Raw genomic sequence first — 22,923 nt, 5'->3', positions numbered from 1 at the left:
ACAACTCAACATCTAAAAAATAAATAATCCAATTAAGAATGGACAGAAGACATAAATAGATATTTTTCCAAAGAAGACATACAGATGATCAACAGTTACATGAAAAGATACTCAATATCACTCATCATCAGGGAAATGCAAATAAAATCCACAATGAGATGTTACCTCACACCTGTCAGAATGGCTAAAATAAAACACACAAGAAATAACACCTGTTGGCAAGGATGTAGAGAAAAAGGAATACTCGTGTACTGTTGGAGAGAATGCAAGCTGGTGCAGCCACTCTGGAAAACAGTATGGAGGTTCCTCAAAAGATTAAAAACATAATTACCATATGACCCAGTAATTCCATTACTGGGTATTTACCCAAAGAATACAAAGGCACTAATTTGAAAAGATAAACACACCCCTATGTTTATTGCAGCATTATTTACAATAGCCAAATTATGGAAACAACCCAAGTTGTCCATCAATAGATGAATGGATAAAGATGCGGGGTGTGTGTGTGTGTGTATGTGTGTGTATTTAGAGAGAGAGAGAGAGATGTATATATATAAGAAGATGTGGTGCATATATATATTATGGTATATATATGGATGTGGTATACATACATATACAAAGATGTGGTGTGTATATATAGATGTGGTATACAGATACACAACAGAATATTACTCAGCTACAAAAAAGAATGAAATCCTGCCACTTGCAACAACATGGATGGATTTACAGAATATAATGCTAAGTCAGAAAAACACAATATAAACAGAATATATGAACAGAATATAAAGCTAAGTCAGTCAGATAAACACAAATACCATACGGCTTCACTTATACTCAGAATTTTAAAAACAAAACAAATGAGCGAAGATAAATGAGGAAAAAAAAAAAAACCAGACTCTTAATTATAAAGAACAGGTGGTTACCAGAAGGGAGGTGAATGAAGGATGGGCGAACTAGATGAGGGGAATTAAGAATACACTTATAGCATGGAGGACAAGGGGTGTTAGAGAGGAGAAGGGAGTTGGGGTAAATTGGAAGGGGAGGTGAATCATGAGAGACTATGGACTCTGAAAAACAGTCTGAGGGATTTGAGGTGGCGGGGGGGGTGGGAGGTTGGGGTACCAGGTGGTGGGTATTATAGAGGACACGGATTGCATGGAGCACTGGGTGTGGTGAAAAAATAATGAATACTGGGCGCCTGGGTGGCTCAGTGGGTTAAGCCGCTGCCTTCGGCTCAGGTCATGATCTCAGGGTCCTGGGATCGGGTCCCGCATCGGGCTTTCTGCTCAGCAGGGAGCCTGCTTCCCTCTCTCTCTCTCTCTCTGCCTGCTTCTCCATCTACTTGTGATTTCTCTCTGTCAAATAAATAAATAAAATCTTTAAAAAAAATAATAATGAATACTGTTATGCTGAAAATAAATAAATTAATTAAAAAAAGAACACTTATCAGGGTGCCTGTGTGGCTCAGTTGGTTAAGCATACAACTCTTGAATTTGGCTCAGGATGTAAGCTCAGGGTCATCAGATGGAGCCCTATGTTGGGCTCCATGCTGGGCATGGAGCTTGCTTAAGATTCTCTCTCTCGGGGCACTTGGGTGGCTCAGTGGTTTAAAGCTTCTGCCTTCGGCTCAGGTCATGATCCCAGCGTCCTGGGATCTATCCCCACATCGGGCTCACTGCTCAGTGGGGAGCCTGCTTCCCTTCCTCTCTCTCTGCCTGCCTCTCTGCCTATTTGTGATCTCTGTCTGTCAAATAAATAAATAAAATCTTAAAAAAAAAAAAATTCTCTCTCTCTCCCTCTGCCCCTCCCCATCCCACCCACCCTCAATTCATGCTTGCAAGTACTTTCTCTCCCAAATAAATAAATAAATAAATAAGGAATACACTTCTCATGTTGAGCACTGAGTAATCTATAGAATTACTGAGTCATTACACCTGAAACTAATATATCACTGTATGTTAATTATATAAGATTTTTGAAATGATTAAACAATAAAAACAAATAAAAATAAAAAAATAAAATGTCACTTTCATAATATGGTGGAAGTTTCATCCTCTGCAACTACTTAAATGTATGATAAAAATGTTTGATGTTAAGGCAAAAGTGTATAGAGGTGCACGTAATTCCAAAGATACTTTTAGGGAACATCCAACAACAACAAAAAAGCACACGGGCCACTGCCCTACAACGACTGTGATGCAGCCCAGTGTTTGGGAGGGCAAGCTATGTACTATCCTGTAGCACTTCAGCCCTCCCCTCACCTCCATGATGCAGGCCAGCTGCTCCACTTCATTCTCCCCAGGGAACAGAGGGTATCCGGTGTACAGCTCAGCCATGATGCAGCCCAGGCTCCACATATCAATGGCCATGTTGTAGGGATGGCCCAGGATCACCTCTGGGGATCTATAGAACCGGCTTTGGATGTAGGTGTACACTGGGAAAGAAAGAGAACCAGCATGTAAAATCCTTCTCTCCAAAACACACTTCTCCAGTATACCTTCTCAGGTGAAGGTCGAGGATAACTAAGACTCCCCTCCCCTTTTCACTCTCTAGGCTTTGCAGGGAGATGAAAATACAGCTGACCAGCACTACTTCTTTTTTTTTTTTTTTTAAGATTTTATTTATTTATTTGACAGAGAGATCACAAGTAGGCAGAGAGGCAGGCAGAGAGAGGGCGGGGGGGAAGCAGGCTCCCCGCTGAGCAGAGAGCCCGATGTGGGGATAGATCCCAGGACGCTGGGATCATGACCTGAGCCGAAGGCAGAAGCTTTAACCCACTGAGCCTCCCAGGAGCCCCTGACCAGCACTTCTGAGTCAAGGTACATGTATAATCTCATCAAATCTTCACAGCAACCTGATTATCATATGGTGTTACTATGCTCACTTTATTGGTCAGAACTCTTAACATAGGCATTGTTCTAGGGAAGGACATTGAAGTCAATGAAACTGTATTAAAAGAGGAAACAGATTAATATAAAGCTAAATTTTCAAACTATCATGTTAATTTTGGGTAGCTATCTTCTGGAAGTATTGTGATTTGGCAAGGAAAGAGTCATAGTAAAATGGAAAAAGAAACATGCAAAATGTGTACACTCCTAGTGTGTCTTCAGTATATCGTGTGCATTGTGTTGTATAACATATAGGAGGAAGGGGCCCCAGAGTCTCAACAGATGAAGCCATACAGAAGACAGTATGGTGGGGAGCCTAGATTTTTCAGAGGTGAGAGAAACAGGACACTATAGTTACCTTCGCAAGCTAACATTCTTTACCTAGATGCTGGCAGGGCAAGGATTCTGTAGTCACTTCTCTGTTGTTTGGATTGGTTACAGTAAAAAACAACAATTTTGTGATTTAAAACAAAGTAAAGATATAACAAAAATGACATTTACATGTTGCCTATGTACAAAATGTATTTGATGTACCTTGCAATCAAAGGACATATATACCCAGCATAACTTTGAAAAATAGATTTAATGGACACTCCTATAATCCTTAACGTGTGGGTGGCTCAGTCAGCTAAGAAACATGCCTTTGGCTCAGGTCATGATCCCAGGGCCTGGGATCCAGTCCCTCATTGGGCTCCCTGCTCAGCAGGGAGCCTGCTTCTCCCTCTCCCTCTGCCTGCCACTCTCCCTGCTTGTGCTCTCTCCCTCTCTCTCTGTCAAATAAATAAATAAAATCTTAAAAGAGAAATCTTTACCATGTGCCAGGCACTATTCCAAGTGCTTTATAGAAAGCAACTCTCAGTCTTTCAACAATCCTGTGAAGCAGGTGCTATTACTGTCCCCATCTTACAATGAGAAAACTGGGGCATACAAAGATTCAGGAAATTATCAAGGTCATTCAGTGATAAGTGGCAGAGCTGGGATTTGAACTTAGGCCGTTCAAGTCTAGTATCCATACTCTATACAGCCTCATGGTTAAAATAAAGATAAAGGGAACGCAAAAGATACAGAAAGGGGGAAATGACTCTCTGTAAGCAAGGACAGGATCATTACACATTCTGTTCGGAGCATCCAGGCAGCCAAGGCAAGAGGCTGCACAGCTTTCATGGCTGAGAAGAGTAAGCAGATGGGTACTCTGAGGGAAGCAGCCTGTTTTATAGCTGGAATTTCTTATGGGTTCCATACATAAAAGACAAACGTGTGTCTTCAAAAGTAGTACTGCAGAATATGTGGAAACAACCATCTGGTAGTCTTTTCTTTGGCCTCAGGAGGCTTCCTCTGACATGCCCTGCCACCTTGAAGGCGGGTCCCAAGCCCCTCTTTGCTATGCTCCTAGCACAGTCTGCCCATACGCATAATCACTGTACCTGCTACCTTCATATCTTTGTTTCTTCCACTGAACTGTAAGCAATCAGAGCACAGGGCATGTTTGGTTTTTTTTGTTCCTGTAACCAGAATGGTAACAGACCTAGAGAAGATACTCCATCAGCGTTTATTAAATGGTACATGCTCTTGCCATCAAACTTGGTAGAAGTCAAAAGAAGAGGCACTTAAATCAAGTTCAGTGATGTTTGTGCAAGTGTACTCCAACGCTGTTTTCTGCATTCTAGCTTGGGAGAAAATATAGTCTTGAGAGCTTAGGTCCGTGAACCCCAAACCTCAGAATGCCTGTGTGTTCTACAGTGCAAACTGCTGGGATCTCCCCCAGAAATTTAGATTCAGTACGTCTGGGGTGAGGCCCTGGGAGCTGTAAGTTTTCAGAGGCCTCTAGTAATTTAGATGCACATCTAGTTAGTTTCGGGGGTCAGGGCTCTGGGGTAATTCCAGATACAGAATTTAAGAGCTGCAAAGGACCCTTGTAGAATTTGAGTCCAATCTTCTCATTTTATAGATGAGGAGACTTAGGTTCAGAGAAGTGAAACACTGTGTTCAAAATCACACCAGCAATTGTTATGGCTGAGCCCATACTAGTTCCCAGGTGACCCCACATCAGAAGTGGTCCTTCAGTAAGTGAAAGAAATCACAATAGGAAAATTCAGAAAGGGATCAGAATGGGCCTACCTTTCTGGTGTTCATAACAACTTGATCCAAAGTCAATTACTTTAACAGAGACTTGGCCCTTTTGGTATAACACTATATTCTCCTAGAGAGAAGGAGAAAGACAGATGTCAGGTTTTAATAATGTTGCTCTACACACGCTACTTACCAAAATGCCTACCATCCTCTGGGACCCAGTTCAAAACGTGACTAGCTCCAAGCTGGCCTCCTCCCACATCTCCAGACACCATGTTCTCCCCGCTCCTCTGACCCCATTCAATCTGTGGTCTGTACCTCTTATTTTGACCCAGCATTGGCTGTCTGGAAGTATTTCTTTTGAACATATTTTGTCTCCTTCCCCATAGAGAATGTGTAACTCCTGAACCCCATTTTTATCTCCTTAGCACCTGACTCTATCTCTTGCTTGCATAAGGCCTTAGAAATATCATTGACTAAATCTAATGTTTCCAGTAAATGTTCCTCCAACATACCGGTATGTCAATAATGGATTAAAAAAAAGGCAATAATTTATTTTGAGTTGTGATTCTTTCACTGACTTTGGGGAAAATGTGAAACCAGGTTCCCCAGAGAGCTGTGGTTAAGGAAGCATAGCCCCTGGGCTTTCTGAACACAAGGGTGTACTACCTAGGGCTGTAGTTTAAAGTAAAAGTCATGTTTTCACAGTTCTCAATATCAGATGAATTGACTATCATGAGTATCAGATGAATTAGTTGTTTACTGAGTCCCTTAACTTTCTAGATATGACCCAGCAGGCCAGGTCTGAAGCCTCTGGCACCACAAATCAAACTTAGTCCATATTCCTTTCCTAAAGAATATCTATATTAACTGGAAGACTTCAATCAGCCAAAGTCTGTAAAAAGCAGACATTACCAGTGTGTCTCCAGACCAATGCAAAGGTTCCGTAACTGAATGGCATAGGCCTTCCCATCATATTAATAGAATATAGCTCTAGAGAGGGGATCGATGCATCAAGCCATAGCAGCTCATCAAAACTATCCTTTGAGTCAATAACTCCTGGAATCTTTTTTAAAAAATTTTTAAATTCAATTAATTTACATATAGTCTATTATTCATTTCCAAAGTAGAGTTCATTGCCTCATCAGTTGTATATAACACCCAGTGCTCATTATATGAAGTGCCCTCCTTAATGCCCATCACCCAGATACTGCATTCCCCTACACCCCACCCCTCCAGCAGCCCTCAGTTTCCTATGATTAAGAGTCTGTAATGATTTGTTCCCCTCTCTAATTTTTCTCGTTTTATTTTTCCCTCCTTCCCCTGTGCTCATCTGTTCTGTCTCTTGAATTCCACATTGAATGAAATCATATAATTGTCTTTCTCTGATTGACTTATTTCACTTAGCATACACCCTCTAGTTTCTTCATCCACATAATTGCAAATGGGAAGACTTCATATCTTTGATGCCTGAGTAATATCTACTGTATATATAAACCACATCTTCTTTATCCATTCATCTGTCAATGGACATCTGGACTCTTTTTCCATGTTTGGCTATTGTGGACACTGCTGTTCTAAACATTGGGGTGCAGATGTCCCTTCACAACACTACATTTGCATCTTTGAATAACCCCCCGATTCTTGATCTACCATCACCAAGCACTCTCCTGGTTGCATGCACACTTTTCTACTGGGTATGTATATTCTAGTTTACTATTTCTCAAAGAAATCCACTATGTCATGTGAATTTCCTTGCTTAGGGTCAGTCTTCTAAGCCCAAAACCATGGATGTAGTGACCTTTTGAAGCAACAAAGCTGAGGATTAGGTACTTGAATGTGTAGAATAAAACAATGTATCACCAGTCTTGTGAGACCCCACCAGTAAGTCCTGAGAGAACATCTCTATCTTGTCAATATTGGATTGTAAAAATACCCCAAATTTGCCCAATGAGTTACAGTTTTTTAAAAATATATATATTGTTTTGGTATGGAGGTTCCTCAAAAAGTTAACTGTGGAAAGAGCCAAGTTGCCCTTCAATAGATGAATGGATAAAGAAGATATGGTCCATTTATACAATGGAATATTATGCCTCCATCAGAAATGATGAATACCCAACTTTTGTATCAACATGGATAGGACTGGAGGAGATTATGCTGAGTAAAATAAGTCAAGCAGAGAGAGTCAATTATCATATGGTTTCACTTACTTGTGGAGCATGAGGAATAACACGGAGGACATTGTAAGAAGGAGGCGAGAAGTAAGTTGGGGGATATTGGAGGGGTAGACAAACCATGAGAGACTGTGGACTCTGAGAAACAAACTGAGGGTTTTGGCGGGGAGAGGGTTGAGGAGTTGGGTGACCCCGGTGGTGAGTATTAAGGAGAGCATGTATTGCATTGGAGCACTGGGTGTGGTGTACAAACAATGAATCTTGGAACACTGAAAAAAATTAAATTAAAAAAAATAGATTTACCCTATAATCCACCACTGGGTATTTACCCCAAAATACAAAACACTAATTCAAATGGATGTATGCACTCCTATGTTTATAGCAGCATTATTTACAATAACCAAATTATGGAAGCAGCCCAAGAGTCCATCAACTGATGAATGGATAAAGAAAAGGTGGGAGATATATATATAGAGATACACACACACACACACACACACACACACACACACACATACACACACACTAGAACATTATTCAGCCATAAAAAAGAATGAAACCTTGCCATTTGAAACAATGTGGATGGAGCTAGAGAGCATAATACTAAAGGAGATAAGTGAGATGAAGAAAAATACCATATGATTTCACTCACATGTGGAATTTAAGAACCAAAGCAAAAAAACGAGAGGAAGAAAGAGACAAACCAAGATGTTTTTTAACAGACTCTTAATCACAGAAAACAAACTGATAGCTATCAGATGGAAGGTGGGTGCAGGGATGGGGGTAATAGATGATGGGGATTAGAGAGTACACTTATGATGAGCATCAGTGTGGTATGGAAATGTTGGAGTCACTATATTGTACACCTGAAACTGATCTAATGCTGTATAAACTATACAGGAACAGAAAACAATAAAAAATTAACTGTTTCAGGGAGCATGAGGAGAAGGGAGGGAATGAGGAAAATTTAAGGGATATTTACATATTTGTGAGCGCCATGTTGTTTTTGGAACCAGCTCCTGATTGCCTACTTCACACCCTTATCCCTTCCCCCTAGCTACCTCCCTGCACTCCTCAAGTCTGCAGTCATTAACCCTTCTAACAAGCATTTATTTGTTGCCTACCATTACTATTGCCAGGTACCATGATAGATCCTGGGAATTAAATGGTGAGAAGACATGGTCCCTGACCTTGGGGGAGTTTGCAGTCAGCAGACGATAAAGAAAGCATCCCTACATAGCAACAAGAGCAATAATAGAGCTAAGAATAGAACACCAGCAGGACATGTGGGAAGGGCACGTCATTTGGAGCAAAGGATTTGCTGTACCCTAGGACCAACTCAGAGTACAGTGGATAAAGTCAGGGTTTGGTACAGAGGTTCTCCATCTACCCACATAACATATGTCTCTGAACACCCCTAAGCCCCCTGTAGGAAAGCCCTCAGACCTTCCTGCTCCCATCTGTCTTGATGATAAACCATTGCCCTGATCATGATAAAGCATTGTCCTGATATCTGCCCCTTAGTCTTCATTGCAGTGTTCTTGGATTACACAACATAAAAACATAACTCCTTGGCTCCCACCCTGGAGCCTTGGCCATGATGGCTTCCCAGTTACCACTAAAGAACAGAATGGGGCGAACCATTTCTGAGGGCGGGAACCCACTCCCTTGGCAGGACAGAACTTATACTCACAGGCTTGAGATCACAGTGAATAATTTTCTCTACATAAAGCATTTGCAAACACTTCAAGACAGAGAGGGTGAAACGCCGAACTATCGACAGACTGAAGCCTTGAAAGCTGTTATTCTTCATCAACTCATATAGGTTGATTCTGAAAAAGGGAGAGAAAGTGAGGTGTGTGTATCAGTGCAGAAGACATACTGCTGAGTTTGAGCCTACAAGCAATCCCATATCACCTGGTTTCCCTCTGGGAGTAGGCAAGCCTCAGACCAGAGGCAGGGCTTTCCATGTCCTACATACTCAACTTTTCCTATGCTGTGCTGGCCTCTCAGATGTCCCCTTGTTTCTTATGTAGCAATATCATTTAACCACTTTGTTACACATGTGGGTGTTAAAAGGTTGGGCCAAACTTCTGAGATATTCGTAGTTTCTCAGGCCCTTCAAAGAGATCCAGGAATTCCACCACCCAAACAAGTGGCTACTCCTACCCCCCGAGCTAATAAGGCTATCTAAAACATCTAAAGGTTCCTGATGGTAAGGGGATAAGAGAGTGGGCAGGTGGGGGTTAAGGCAAATGGAGAAACCCTACCCTATCTCAAGTGAGCCTGGATGCTTGGTCCCATCCAACTGTAGCCTTGCAGAAATGATTTACTCTTGCTAGATTATCCTAAATTTTCTAGACAGGCAGAAGCCTACACTATTGTATAAAAAACCTTTTATATTATGTGAGATCCGATGACTTACAAATATTGGAAACTAATGCAAAGCATTTTAACAAGAAAAACGGTTCTGTGGGCTATCAGTTTGGGACTCTGCAAACTGTTAAGAGGAGGGAAAGAAGGGCACAGCCCAGAGACAACTCTGCGTCAACTTCTTCCCGGTTTCCCCCGATCTTCCATCTGTAAGCCTTCTGGAACTCCGGAAGTATTTAGGAAGCCATTTATTCTTGAGGAGTACAGGGGAGATGTGAAGCTCTAGCCTCGTCCTGACAACCTGTGTGACCTTGGGAAACTCCTAACCTCTCTGGTCTTTGGATTCTCCCTCTGCACTCCTGTCCCTCCTCACTTCTCAAAGCTCTTTTAAATACAATGATATCTGAAAATGAGTTTGGAAGTTTTCCTTCCATTTCTATTTTTTGGAACAGTTTCAGGAGAATAGGAATTAGTTCTTCTTTAAATGTTTGGTAGAATTCCCCCGGGAAGCCGTCTGGCCCTGGGCTTTTGTTTGTTTGGAGATTTTTAATGACTGTTTCAATCTCCTTACTGGTTATGGGTCTGTTCAGGCTTTCTATTTCTTCCTGGTTCAGTTGTGGTAGTTTATATGTTTCTAGGAATGCATCCATTTCTTCCAGATTGTCAAATTTATTGCCGTAGAGTTGCTCATAGTATGTTCTTGAGGCCAGCATCACCTTGATCCCAAAACCAGACAAGGATCCCACCAAAAAAGAGAGCTATAGACCGATATCCTTGATGAACACAGATGCGAAAATACTCAACAAAATACTAGCCAATAGGATTCAACAGTACATTAAAAAGATTATTCACCACGACCAAGTGGGATTTATTCCAGGGCTGCAAGGTTGGTTCAACATCCGCAAATCAGTCAATGTGATACAACACATCAATAAAAGAAAGAACAAGAACCATATGATACTCTCAATAGATGCTGAAAAAGCATTTGACAAAGTACAACATCCCTTCCTGATCAAAACTCTTCAAAGTGTAGGGATAGAGGGCACATACCTCAATATCATCAAAGCCATCTATGAAAAACCCACCGCAAATATCATTCTCAATGGAGAAAAACTGAAAGCTTTTCCGCTAAGGTCAGGAACACGGCAGGGATGTCCATTATCACCACTGCTATTCAACATCGTACTAGAGGTCCTCGCCTCAGCAATCAGACAACAAAAGGAAATTAAAGGCATCCAAATCGGCAAAGAAGAAGTCAAATTATCACTCTTCGCAGATGATATGATACTATATGTGGAAAACCCAAAAGACTCCACTCCAAAACTGCTAGAACTTATACAGGAATTCAGTAAAGTTTCAGGATATAAAATCAATGCACAGAAATCAGTTGCATTTCTCTACACCAACAGCAAGACAGAAGAAAGAGATATTAAGGAGTCAATCCCATTTACAATTGCATCCAAAACCATAAGATACCTAGGAATAAACCTAACCAAAGAGACACAGAATCTATACTCAGAAAACTATAAAGTACTCATGAAAGAAATTGAGGAAGACACAAAGAAATGGAAAAATGTTCCATGCTCCTGGATTGGAAGAATAAATATTGTGAAAATGTCTATGCTACCTAAAGCAATCTACACATTTAATGCAATTCCTATCAAAGTACCATCCATCTTTTTCAAAGAAATGGAACAAATAATGCTAAAATTTATATGGAACCAGAAAAGACCTCGAATAGCCAAAGGGATATTGAAAAAGAAAGCCAACGTTGGTGGCATCACAATTCCGGACTTCAAGCTCTATTACAAAGCTGTCATCATCAAGACAGCATGGTACTGGCACAAAAACAGACACATAGATCAATGGAACAGAATAGAGAGCCCAGAAATAGACCCTCAAATCTATGGTCAACTAATCTTCGACAAAGCAGGAAAGAATGTCCAATGGAAAAAAGACAGCCTTTTCAATAAATGGTGCTGGGAAAATTGGACAGCCACATGCAGAAAAATGAAATTGGACCATTTCCTTACACCACACACAAAAATAGACTCAAAATGGATGAAGGATCTCAATGTACGAAAGGAATCCATCAAAATCCTTGAGGAGAACACGGGCAGCAACCTCTTCGACCTCTGCCGCAGCAACATCTTCCTAGGAACAACGCAAAAGGCAAGGGAAGCAAGGGAAAAAATGAACTACTGGGATTTCATCAAGATCAAAAGCTTTTGCACAGCAAAGGAAACAGTTAACAAAATCAAAAGACAACTGACAGAATGGGAGAAGATATTTGCAAACGACATATCAGATAAAGGACTAGTGTCCAGAATCTATAAAGAACTTAGCAAACTCAACACCCAAAGAACAAATAATCCAATCAAGAAATGGGCAGAAGACATGAACAGACATTTCTGCAAAGAAGACATCCAGATGGCGAACAGACACATGAAAAAGTGCTCCATATCACTCGGCATCAGGGAAATACAAATCAAAACCACAATGAGATATCACCTCACACCAGTCAGAATGGCTAAAATCAACAAATCAGGAAATGACAGATGCTGGCGAGGATGCGGAGAAAGGGGAACCCTCCTACACTGTTGGTGGGAATGCAAGCTGGTGCAGCCACTCTGGAAAACAGCATGGAGGTTCCTCAAAATGTTGAAAATAGAACTGCCCTATGACCCAGCAATTGCACTACTGGGTATTTACCCTAAAGATACAAACGTAGTGATCCGAAGGGGCACGTGCACCCGAATGTTTATAGCAGCAATGTCCACAATAGCCAAACTATGGAAAGAACCTAGATGTCCATCAACAGATGAATGGATCAAGAAGATGTGGTATATATACACAATGGAATACTATGCAGCCATCAAAAGAAATGAAATCTTGCCATTTGCAACAACATGGATGGAACTAGAGCGTATCATGCTTAGCGAAATAAGTCAAGCAGAGAAAGACAACTATCATATGATCTCCCTGATATGAGGAAGTGGTGATACAACATGGAGGCTTAAGTGGGTAGAAGAAGAATAAATGAAACAAGATGGGATTGGGAGGGAGACAAACCATAAGTGACTCTTAATCTCACGAAACAAACTGAGGGTTGCCGGGGGGAGGGGGTTTGGGAGAAGGGGGTGGGATTATGGACATTGGGGAGGGTATGTGATTTGGTGAGTGCTGTGAAGTGTGTAAACCTGGTGATTCACAGACCTGTACCCCTGGGGATAAAAATATATGTTTATAAAAAATAAAAAAAAAAATAAATAAATACAATGATATCTGACTGTGACTGTGAATAATGGTCTAGAAAGGCATCCTGGCTTGTTCATTTTGACAGAAGAGAGATAATTCACCTCTGCATACTGGAAAGTGGACCACATTTTGTAGTCATCAGAGGTGCTGAGAAAAGTATCAATGTTCCTTCTGATTCAAATTTCCATGGTTCCTAGAATTTTACTAACAGCAGTGGTGTCATGGGAGCACCAAGCTACCAGCTCAGTGAATCCCATAATACTGAGCCCCTTGAGAGTCTACCCTAATTATGCCCCTTTGCTAAATTCTTTCTGGGTTTTTGGTTTTGTTCAAATTATGGAAGATGATCTTCTCAGAGAGACAAGTAATTAAACTAGCATGCCCTTCCAATTAGCACACCCTTCTGGCTCCAATATTCAGAAAGGTGATGCTAATCTATTTCAGTCAGATTCTGTTTCCTGACCAAAAATATCTGCTCCTATCCTGATTTGCTCAAAATCAAAGTCCTCCCACCCCACCCCTGGGAACACTAGCTGCCTGCTCCCTTGGGTTCCAAACTCAGCACCACAGGATTATAAAGCCAGTGAGTGGGGACATGGTGGCATGGGATAATCCCTTTCAATATATTTCTGTTTTAGTCTTGAGGAAAGAGGACTTGTATTGGTTATGTCACCCAGTTTGGCACCCAGAACTGAGGCAGCACATCCTGAGTATGCTGGCAGGCGACAGATGTGACTGAGGGATGGGGTGAGATGGACAGCTTTGTGTCAGCTCCATTGGCTCCTTGCCCGTCGTGTCCACTCTAGTCATCAAAAGCCCACATCTAGAAAAACCTAGTGTTCTGACCTCGAAGTTTCTCTTCTGTCACCTTAAGCAACTTTTCAAAAGAAAATAAATTAAAAGAAAAAGCAGCTGACCCCAGGAGTTCAAAGGAGATGCAGAGATGATTGCGAAAATAGAAAAAGTCCTTCATGTGCACCACATTGTGGGTGTTGTCTTTGTCCTTCCTTCTGAGAGCTTCCAGGATCTTCAGCTCCACCAGGGCCTGGTGGTGAAATCTGAAGTGGCAGGGGAGTGGCAGGGAGGATAGGGAATGGGGACAGAATTCACAGAGTCACGTCATACTGCAGCAGTTAGCCCCTTCCTCCAGCCCCTCCCCATCGCCCCAACAAGAGTCCAGGGGGTGCGGGTAGAAAGCACTAAAAGCATCATATTCTTGCCTCCTCTTTGCCCCATTGTGGAATCAGATAATTAGAGAAAGAAGAAAGGACAAGGAAGATCAGAGAAAAAGGCAGAGTCAGGAAGGGTTGGCATTGTGACGGGGCCAGAATCATGTAGACCACCCCTCCCATGGCCCAGGCCGTCTACCAAACCACACCTCTTCTTGTTCCTGATGATTTTCAAGGCCACCAACTCATTGTTTTTGTGATCCAAGCACTTGGCCACCTGTCCAAAGGACCCTTTCCCGATCATCTCCAAAACCTCATAGCGGTAGGCAATGTGGTCATGCAGGACCTGCAGAAGCCAGACCAGGGTAAGGAACAGAGCCGTAGGCTTTGGGGCATCCCTGATAGTGGTGTCCCTGTGTCAGGCCCTGGTTTACCCCTGGGGGAACTTTCTGAACTGCACCAGGTGTTTGTGCAACTCCCAACCTCCTCTCCTTACTGTTGCATTGGTCAGGTGACTGCTCAGATCCCAGGCTACCAATGTGGCGTCAGGAAGGTCCCACAAGGCCCTATCCATGTCAGGCAGTGCAAAGAACATTGGATGGTCTTTAGAAAACTTGGGTTCAGGGCACCTGGGTGGCTCAGTGGGTTAAAGCCTCTGCCTTCGGCTCAGGTCATGGTCCCAGGGTCTTGGGATCGAGCCCCGCATCGGGCTCTCTGCTTGGCAGGGAGCCTGCTTCCTCCCCTTTCTCTCTGCCTGCCTCTCTGCCTACCTGTGACCTCTGTCTGTCAAATGAATAAATAAAATCTTTAAAAAAAAAAGAAAGAAAAGAAAACTTGGGTTCTAGGGATGCCTGGATGGCTCCGTCGGTTAAGTGTCTGCCTTGGGCTCAGGTCATGATCTCAGGGTCCTGGGATCGAGTCCCACATCAGGCTCCTTGCTCAATGGGGAAACTGTTTCTCCCTCTGTCTGTCTCTCCTCCTGCTTGTACTCACTCTTTCAGACAAATAAGTAATAATAATAAAATCTTTAAAAATAAAAAATTTTAACTGGGTTCTAGTCCCAGTCCTGCTATCATCTCTGGTTGGTGGGAACCAACCCACCTATGTGGGAACCTGTAAAGTTAAGATGAGTGAACAAAGTAGTTCTAAGGTCCCTTTCAGTTTGGATATTTCATAATTCTTGAATGCAGCTGAGCAGCAGCCTCAGTTTGGGGAAAGTTCTATTTCAGACACTGGGTGTGTCTCCAGCAATCAAACAAGGTTTCCTGTCTGTTCTGCCTCTTCCTGGTCAGATCTGGTTCTCCTCTTGACTTACCCAGATTTAATTCTGATGTGAGAGTTAGCAGTACAGAACTTGAACCTTTCTGAACTAAGAGGAGAAAGATTTTCCAAGAGCCAGAGTCACCCATGCCCCTCCATGGGCTGGGAGCTAGAGAACAGGTGTTTATTCAAAGCAACAGGAAATTTTTAATTAAAAAGACTTTATCTCCATATCTTCAGACAAGTCACTTTCCCACTCTGAATTGAGTGCCCTCATCAGGCAGCCTAGGACTGAAGGTCCTAGATAACAACCTCTAATGCCTTCTAGTTCTGAGAATCTCTGATTTCCAGTTTTGCCCTCAGGAATTTGGGAGAGGTGAAAGACATGTGTTTGTGCACAAGTCCTCAGGGTGTGTTTGTGATCCCATGCTGCTGGTTCATTTATACAGCAAGAATCAGGATCATGCACATCAACAGGTATGTTACTAATACGTGGACGTGGATTGCCCTACTTGCAAAAGTTTGTCGTGACAATGTACAGGGAAAGGGCAATGGACAAGTTCTGCACATGTTGGCATAAAGGTATTTTGCATGGGTCACCAGTTTGGCTGTATCATAATTATTCATCTACATGTCAACTTTGACATTGATTGTTATTACTTGAGGCCAGCAACGAGGTTGTACTCATTTCTGTAGTTCCTTTTATATTTCCAGAGTCTGGCACATGCTCAAGTGTATGATAGGTTCTCAAACAAGTATTCAGCTAATAATGGCTGACAGAATGGAAATGAGAATGCAGTTGTGCTGCTTGTTTGGGAATTTGGCATGCGTTGGAATGAAATGGAGATGGAGATTTTGATTATGCAGTGAGCATGCATTATCCCCGTGCCTGCCTCCACCAGTAACATTGCTCCCTAATATTTGAGACAGAGGAACTGAACTGCAGTGAATTAATATAAAGGTACTGCTGACATTGCTGGGGAATTTCCCAGAGATCCTACGCCCAGGTGGGGTCGGGGTGGAGGAGCTAAAGGTGTCCAGATGAACTGGAACTAAGGTTTGCATTGGAGATTCTTAACCAAGGATCCCTTAACAATCCACTCCTCTTTGAAACTTTATGTATGTTCAGGATGCCTTTTCTAGGATGAGGACTTATAGCACATATCAGACTCCCAAAGGGATCCTTGGCCTAAAAATGTTGAGAACCAGGGCACTAGATGGAGAATCTGTGCCAGAAATTCTAAAGCCTTCCTTCTCAGAGTGTGACCCAAGGACCAGCAGTGTGGGCATTGCCTGGAAACTTCTGAAAAAGGCAATATCTCAGACTCCACCCCACACCTGCTGTATAAAAATCCACATTTTTAACAAGATCTCTAGGGGAATTGTGTGCATAGGAAAGCTTGAGACACATGGCTCTAATTACTCCTAAGAAATATGTTCTTCTCTGAAGCCATCGAAGACCAATCTTGTCTTCTTTAAATGTAACCACATTGTGAGGAAATGTCCAGAGGAGGAAATTCCCAGCAGCCTATAACTGGTGGACTAAGCATCATCCATTTTCAGAAGTGGAAATTGCTTTCTGAAGCATAAGAGACACTTCCCACTGCCCAGATTTTGCCTTCAGGCTGATAAGAGGCACTGTCCTGGTCAACCCCAGAGATGCAATAAGAAGAGGAGAAGGAGAGATCCCCTTCCCACGATCCATCTCTGGGAAATTGAAAGGAGTCAAAGACTGGGTGCCAGGGACTACAGTGACAAGAACTTTTTTTGGTTGTGGAGAAATGGCGTTTAAAATGAAATAGAAAGAGGTCCATGTGTGGGAGTGTATGGAGGAGACAAAAAAGAGATGTTGTGGAGACTGCATTTTTCCCCTGGAGTCTGGCTCTTCCAATGGGTACAAGGTTATGCAGAAAAAGAACCTGTGGGAATTTGCTCGGGATGCAAGCCTGTTCCCCAAATACTCTTGGAGAAAAATCAGTACTCTGTTAGCAGAGTAGTTTGTATATTAATTGCATGTTTTCCCATTTTTAAACATGACATTTCTTTGGTTTAGCACCTACTAGAATCCTTCAGGATGCCTAGTTTGAGATGTATCATCACCAAATGTTATTTCAAAAAAAAAAAAGAAAAAAACCCCACACTTTTTTTTTTTCTTTCCAGACTACTTCCTGTCCCTGAGCCCCACGCCCCTGGAGTTACCACCACATATTTCTCCATCACCTTTATATAGGAGCCGTGTTCATCATCAAAACTCGTTTTGCTGAACTTCTCAGGAGTCACGTGGAGCTTCTCTGCTTCAAGCCCCAGGAACCACAGCTCCGTGTAGCCCAGGATTTCACTTTGCTCATATGAAGATAGCTCGTTCTTAAAAAACTTAAGAGCCTCTGTGTGAAAGACGCTATAGTTGTCAGTTAAGGCAATGTGGGGATTTGCCCAGGGTCTTGATGATGGCACGCCTTCTAGCTCATGAGCCAGTCACTCCTGCCCTTAACTAGGTGGCTTCCTAAGGACCACATGTCTCGAATCTCACAGGGAGAAATGTAAAGGATAAATGTTAAGGTGTTGTGCTGATTTCAACAAATCAGGAGGGAAACACAAAGGAAAGGAAAGAGAGAATTTAGCCCCCAAAAGCTATGGGTTGCAGCAGCATGGGTAAAAATTTCAGGAGGTAAAGCTGGTGTCAACAGTAGTATGAAACTACTGGCAGCAGTTTCCAAGTTGATATGGTTTGGGGCTACACAGTTTTTCCCAAGAGGGTTTGCAAACTACAATGTCCTCAAGGGCCAGGCAGGTTACTAAAGTGCAACTTTAAAGGCCCAGGAGGTATTACCCGCTCAAATCTGCCCCTCAGACTGCAAGGAAGAAACTTGTGTTTGCTCTTCTCCACCCTCTTCTGGCCAGCCCCCATCAGGTGTTTGGTGTTTGGTTTGGCAGCAGGTGGGGTGGGGTTCAAACTTTAAGGAGTTAAATTGGAGAGTGCTGAGAGAGAGCCCTGAGGATTGGGAGTGGGAGGGGAAGGCACCATGTTATTTGACAAACTGCTGAAGAGTTGGAGAAAGAACTGCCAGGAGGAAGAAAGACATGAGAGACAAGACCTGTGTCAGTCATGTGAAAGCTACGTAAGGCATATTCTTAGTCCAGAAGACAGAACCAAGACCTAAGACAGCAAGGAAGCAGGTATGAGCTCTATAAAGGCAGAACTAGCTCAAGATTGAAGTGGTCTCCTTGTGGGCAGTTCCTCAGATTGTTTAAGAAGAGGAAGGACGATTTAAAGGCTGTGGGTAAAAGAGCTCCAAGCGTAAGATAGTGTTGGCAAAGTGGGTGTTGGTTTTCTTTCTTTGAATTCTAATAGGGGATGCATCGCTGAACCTTGTGAGGAGTTGGAGTCCCGGCCAAAAACTATGACTGCTCTTTCAGGCCCAACAATAGGTAATTGTAAAGGCTTCCTGGCAGGGTTCATGGGTAAGCTGCCCTCCCCATACCAGCACTGGTGCAGAGCCAGTGCATGAAATCTCTGAGAAGTTGCAGTCAAGGGCTCAGGTTCCCCTAAGCATGTGCACTTATGCACATCTACATTTCTAACCCAGGAGCCCCTATTCAGATGCCTTCCTCAGATACTTCTGCCAAGACCTCCTTATCAAGAGGAGGAAGTGAGACATCAAGACAGTTGCCCTACTCTGACTCAGTACTCAGTACATTTCCACTCTGAACCCTTCCCCTCCACCTCTCCCTCCCTCTCCTGCATAAAATGACAGGAGGCTTATTCAGCTGCCTAGGCAGTGAACTCTGACTGAGCTCATACATCTGACCTGGAGTGATGCCAATCCACAGGGAAAATGTAACACTGAGGAGCTGGTGTTTTCCCCTGTAAGTGATGAGAAGTAAGTGATCACAGTAAGTGATGAGAAGCTTACTGTTACTTTCATTTTGGCTTGTTGTCTTAGTTGACTTCTCCAACACCTCGAAGCTTAGCCCTCTCTGGTTCAGTTCAGCTCAGGACAACTTGACCATCTAGAATCAACCCCCTATACCCTGCTACTTCCCAAAAGACATACCTGCCGCTGTCAGAGGCACCTTGTGCTTTCTTGGTGGTTTCTCCTCTGGCTTGGGATCTTCGGCTTTAATGCTTGAATGAAAAGGCATTTCTGAAGCCTTGAGCTCAGAGGCTGGCATCTGATTGTGACTTTGATTCTCCTGTCCAGACAAAGAGACTTGAAATAAAGTACTGATTAGACTTCTGGGTGTCACAAACCATTGATTAGTCCAAGAACACCCACATCCAGCCAGATTCTTCTCCTAGCTTTCCAGGGAGAAAATGATAGTCATCAGACATTAGGTTTTCTCAGTCTTTCTCTCAAAGGAAGTATCTGTCTGACACACATTATTCTCTGTGAGGCCATTCTCAATACCTTATGCAGTTGATAGCCCCAGTGACCTCTTACTCCAGGAAAAAATTGGAATAGTTTTTTTTACTACTGCTCTTAAGAAGGCCATTTCCTAACGAGATAAAGTGATTTGCCCAAGTGCACAAACTCTTCAACTTTTGTGTTTGTAATACCTCTTTAATTTGGCACGTTCTTATGCTCTTTCTTTTTGGTCCTTCCATCAAAAAATATAGGAGACATTGGAGGAAAACAATCATTTCATATGCTTCTACCATTTATATACCAGACATTTCATTCTTCTTTCCCTCAATGAATCCTCAGGACAACCTTATGGAGAGCCCATTTTATAGATAAAAGAAAGTCAATGATTTATTTGCTAGGATTACATTCATTGTAGAGTAAGAACGGGACGAGAACCCAACTCTTCAGGTGACATTGTGCTTTTCCCACCATCCTCAGCCTTTCTAAACTTGGTTCCGGACCAGACTCTTTGACCTGCCTGCTCAGGGCCATGTCCATTGCCCTGTACTCACCTGATACAGGAGGGGTGGCTTTAGCAAGACTTTGTTGCTGATGCGTGGGAAGTTAACCATGTTCTTCTTCCCCTTGGTATCCACAAAAGGGAGTGAAGCAATGCTGGTGTTTGGATTCTATATAAGGAGAGAGTGGATAAGATGCAGAAGCCTCAGGCAAGAAATCTATGTTTCCAGGTAGTCATTTATCCCAGCTCCCCTGCTACAGCAAGAATGAGTCTGAACCAAATCCAGATCTAAATCTATTTTCAAAGCTCTTGTAGAGAAAAGCAGAGTGGTCAAGCAGATGAGCTCTGGGTTTGAATCCCTGCTCCACCACATACAACTGCAGACCCTAAATAGGCCACACATCTCTTTCTCTAAGCTTCAGTTATCTCACCACTACCATGGGGACAAAAATGGGATCTACCTCGTAAGGCTTTTGTGAGGTAAATGAGGCAATTCATGTAGAGTATCCCATAAGTGTTAGCCATTATTATCATCATTCCAATATCTTATCATCCTAATATGGGAAAACATTTCCTGCTATATAATGTACATCCCCTTTGCTGCAACATAAGCTCACATTTTCTTTATATTATTGATTTGACCTCACTTGGATCCCTGCCCTCACACACTGATTGATTACAAGAGGGGTAATCTGTCGGTGAATAGCAACATTTAAAATAGTGTGGAGATGTGGAAAGAACATACGCATCATGTTATGCTGAGTTGATGAAAAATGCCTCTGAAAAGTTATCCTAGCCACCCACCTATCTTCAACCTTTCCTAGAAAAAAGACACTAAACATCACTTCCCACCTTAGGCAAGAATCGAGTCATTCTGAAGTCCTTGATCTTGGAAGGTGGCTTCTGAGCTTGAACCAAAGGCTTACTCTCAACCTAGATCAAGTAGAACAGTATTGGAATAGTATTTAGCATGCTATTATCTCAAGATATTGAGAAATATTTTGCTTCATTACAACAATCAAGACACAGTTGGAGCCAGCTCTCTTGATGCCAAAGCTAGAAAGAGGTAAGAGAGGCCTAGAGAAGTACTGAATGAATATATGGATGAAGTCATCTTTCTGGCAGTACCTATCCTAGAGTGAATTGTCCTATGGTTTTCAAACTTTAAAAAAAAAATCCATGGAAGCCTTTCTTCAAATAAAATCTTAACTAGGCACCCTGGACATGGGAAGAACTAAAAGCTGAGCTCCTCTTTCTGAAGAGAAGAAAATGCCCACAGTCTTGCCCAGGGACTCTCTCTACCCTCAGAGTGTCTCTGAAGTGGCTCTGCCCCTGTGGAACCCACTAGAATACAGGAGCCCAGCCTGAACACCTGTTACCTGATCAGAACAGACTTCACACCTAAAAAGGGGTCAGGAGGAAAAACCAAAACAGCAGGGCTGTGTCCGCCAAAGTGTCACAGACACATCATCAAGGTTTGTGACATAATTGCATGTGATACAAGATAACAGCTACCTAATGTTTATACATTTATTTTAATATCCATTTGAAAAACTATAACTTATTAAACCTACAATTTTACTATGTAAAACGAGACCAAAATTTAAGTTAAAAAATGTGAGCATTGGGACGCCTGGGTGGCTCAGTTGGTTAAGCAGCGGCCTTCGGCTCAGGTCATGATCCCAGCATCCTGGGATCGAGTCCCACATCGGGCTCCTTGCTCCGCAGGGAGCCTGCTTCTCCCTCTGACTCTGCCTTCCACTTTGTCTGCCTGTGCTCGCTCTCGCTCGCTCTCTCTCTGACAAATAAATAAAATCTTTAAAAAAAAAAAAAAGTTAGCATTATGCAGATATGGCAAAAACCATGAAGGTGGCACTAAAATTACTAAAGTTTAGCAAGTACAGGCTACAGTTTGAATCTAGGTTCTTCTCTTTGAAGCAGAACTCATGGGTGCTCCTTCTTTTCCAGCCCCCTCTTAGGGAGCTGAATGAGATTAATCTGAGACACAGCTGGTGCCAGACCCAATCCTGTAAAACCTGGCATACTAGCCACACTGAAATAGGAACTGGGGACAGTTCTTCCACTTAATATCTAAGCCCTATACAGAGCTGTAATAATGGGAACTATGTAGAATAGGCCATCTTGACCTCCTAGAATAGGGACATGATCTGAGAGAGTAGGGGCTGCAGAGAGCATGGTTCAAGGCCTAAGACCAAACTAATTTGATTGGCTAACATATACTAATGCAGGATTTGATTATCTATTGAATGGACAATGATGATATCTGAGCAAATACTGCAATCACAAATCTCACAAAGTCCCCACTTCTCATGAAATAAGTCATGCAGGAATTAAACTTATAACAGTCATCAACAATGACAAGCTGGCATTGAGAACAACTAGGGAGACTGGAGAGACCAATGAAAAGTATATTATTGAAACACAACTAAATGCCATAAACACAACTCAGAAACAAAGGGTATGAATAATGAGTGTCGACAAAGAAGGAAGAGATCCATGCAAATGCATCTGATAGAAGGGATGTGAGGAAGCTTTGTGGAAGGGGCTTGGCTTGCTCTGGGCTTTATCTGGGAGGATGGGTAGAGAGTGTGCTCTTAAGGTGAAACAGTATCTTGGAATGCTCTGACGGTCATGCTGGCTAAGCTGGAGCAGAGGATATACTGGATTGAGGAAGGCAGTGAAGTCTTACCTAAGACATTTGGTCTTTATCTAACGGGCAGTGGTGAATCACTGATAGTTTGCAAGTCTGGGTGTTACATATGCACAGCAGTACTTCAGAAAGACGCGTTAGCAGCAATGTGGCACAAAATAATGATCACAGATATGAACTCTGACATCAGGCCT

At 42.5% G+C, this 22,923-nt stretch overlaps 1 protein-coding gene across 3 annotated transcripts in view; it reads right to left on the bottom strand.

The window, feature by feature from the left end:
- The window catches only part of DYRK4 (dual specificity tyrosine phosphorylation regulated kinase 4), a 50,967-nt gene that overhangs the window by 11,376 nt on the left and 16,668 nt on the right, over nucleotides 1–22,923 (bottom strand). For all 3 annotated transcript variants that reach the window (XR_009356594.1, XM_059184563.1, XM_059184564.1), the window contains exons 3-11: nucleotides 20,911–20,991; nucleotides 20,111–20,227; nucleotides 19,248–19,386; nucleotides 17,413–17,576; nucleotides 14,142–14,278; nucleotides 13,681–13,821; nucleotides 8,826–8,964; nucleotides 5,007–5,088; nucleotides 2,262–2,434 (exon numbers count right to left, since the gene is read on the bottom strand). Coding sequence is in view for 2 of the 3 variants with exons in the window: in XM_059184563.1 (XP_059040546.1) it covers nucleotides 2,262–2,434; nucleotides 5,007–5,088; nucleotides 8,826–8,964; nucleotides 13,681–13,821; nucleotides 14,142–14,278; nucleotides 17,413–17,576; nucleotides 19,248–19,386; nucleotides 20,111–20,227; nucleotides 20,911–20,991 (1,173 nt within the window). In the remaining variant the exon portion in view is untranslated. The remainder of the gene's footprint in view (nucleotides 1–2,261; nucleotides 2,435–5,006; nucleotides 5,089–8,825; nucleotides 8,965–13,680; nucleotides 13,822–14,141; nucleotides 14,279–17,412; nucleotides 17,577–19,247; nucleotides 19,387–20,110; nucleotides 20,228–20,910; nucleotides 20,992–22,923) is intronic.

The sequence above is a fragment of the Mustela lutreola genome, chromosome 8, assembly GCF_030435805.1.
Source record: "Mustela lutreola isolate mMusLut2 chromosome 8, mMusLut2.pri, whole genome shotgun sequence".
Lineage (NCBI taxonomy): Eukaryota > Metazoa > Chordata > Mammalia > Carnivora > Mustelidae > Mustela > Mustela lutreola.
Note: the sequence above shows the minus strand (reverse complement) of the source record. Positions and strands in the feature narration are given on the sequence as shown.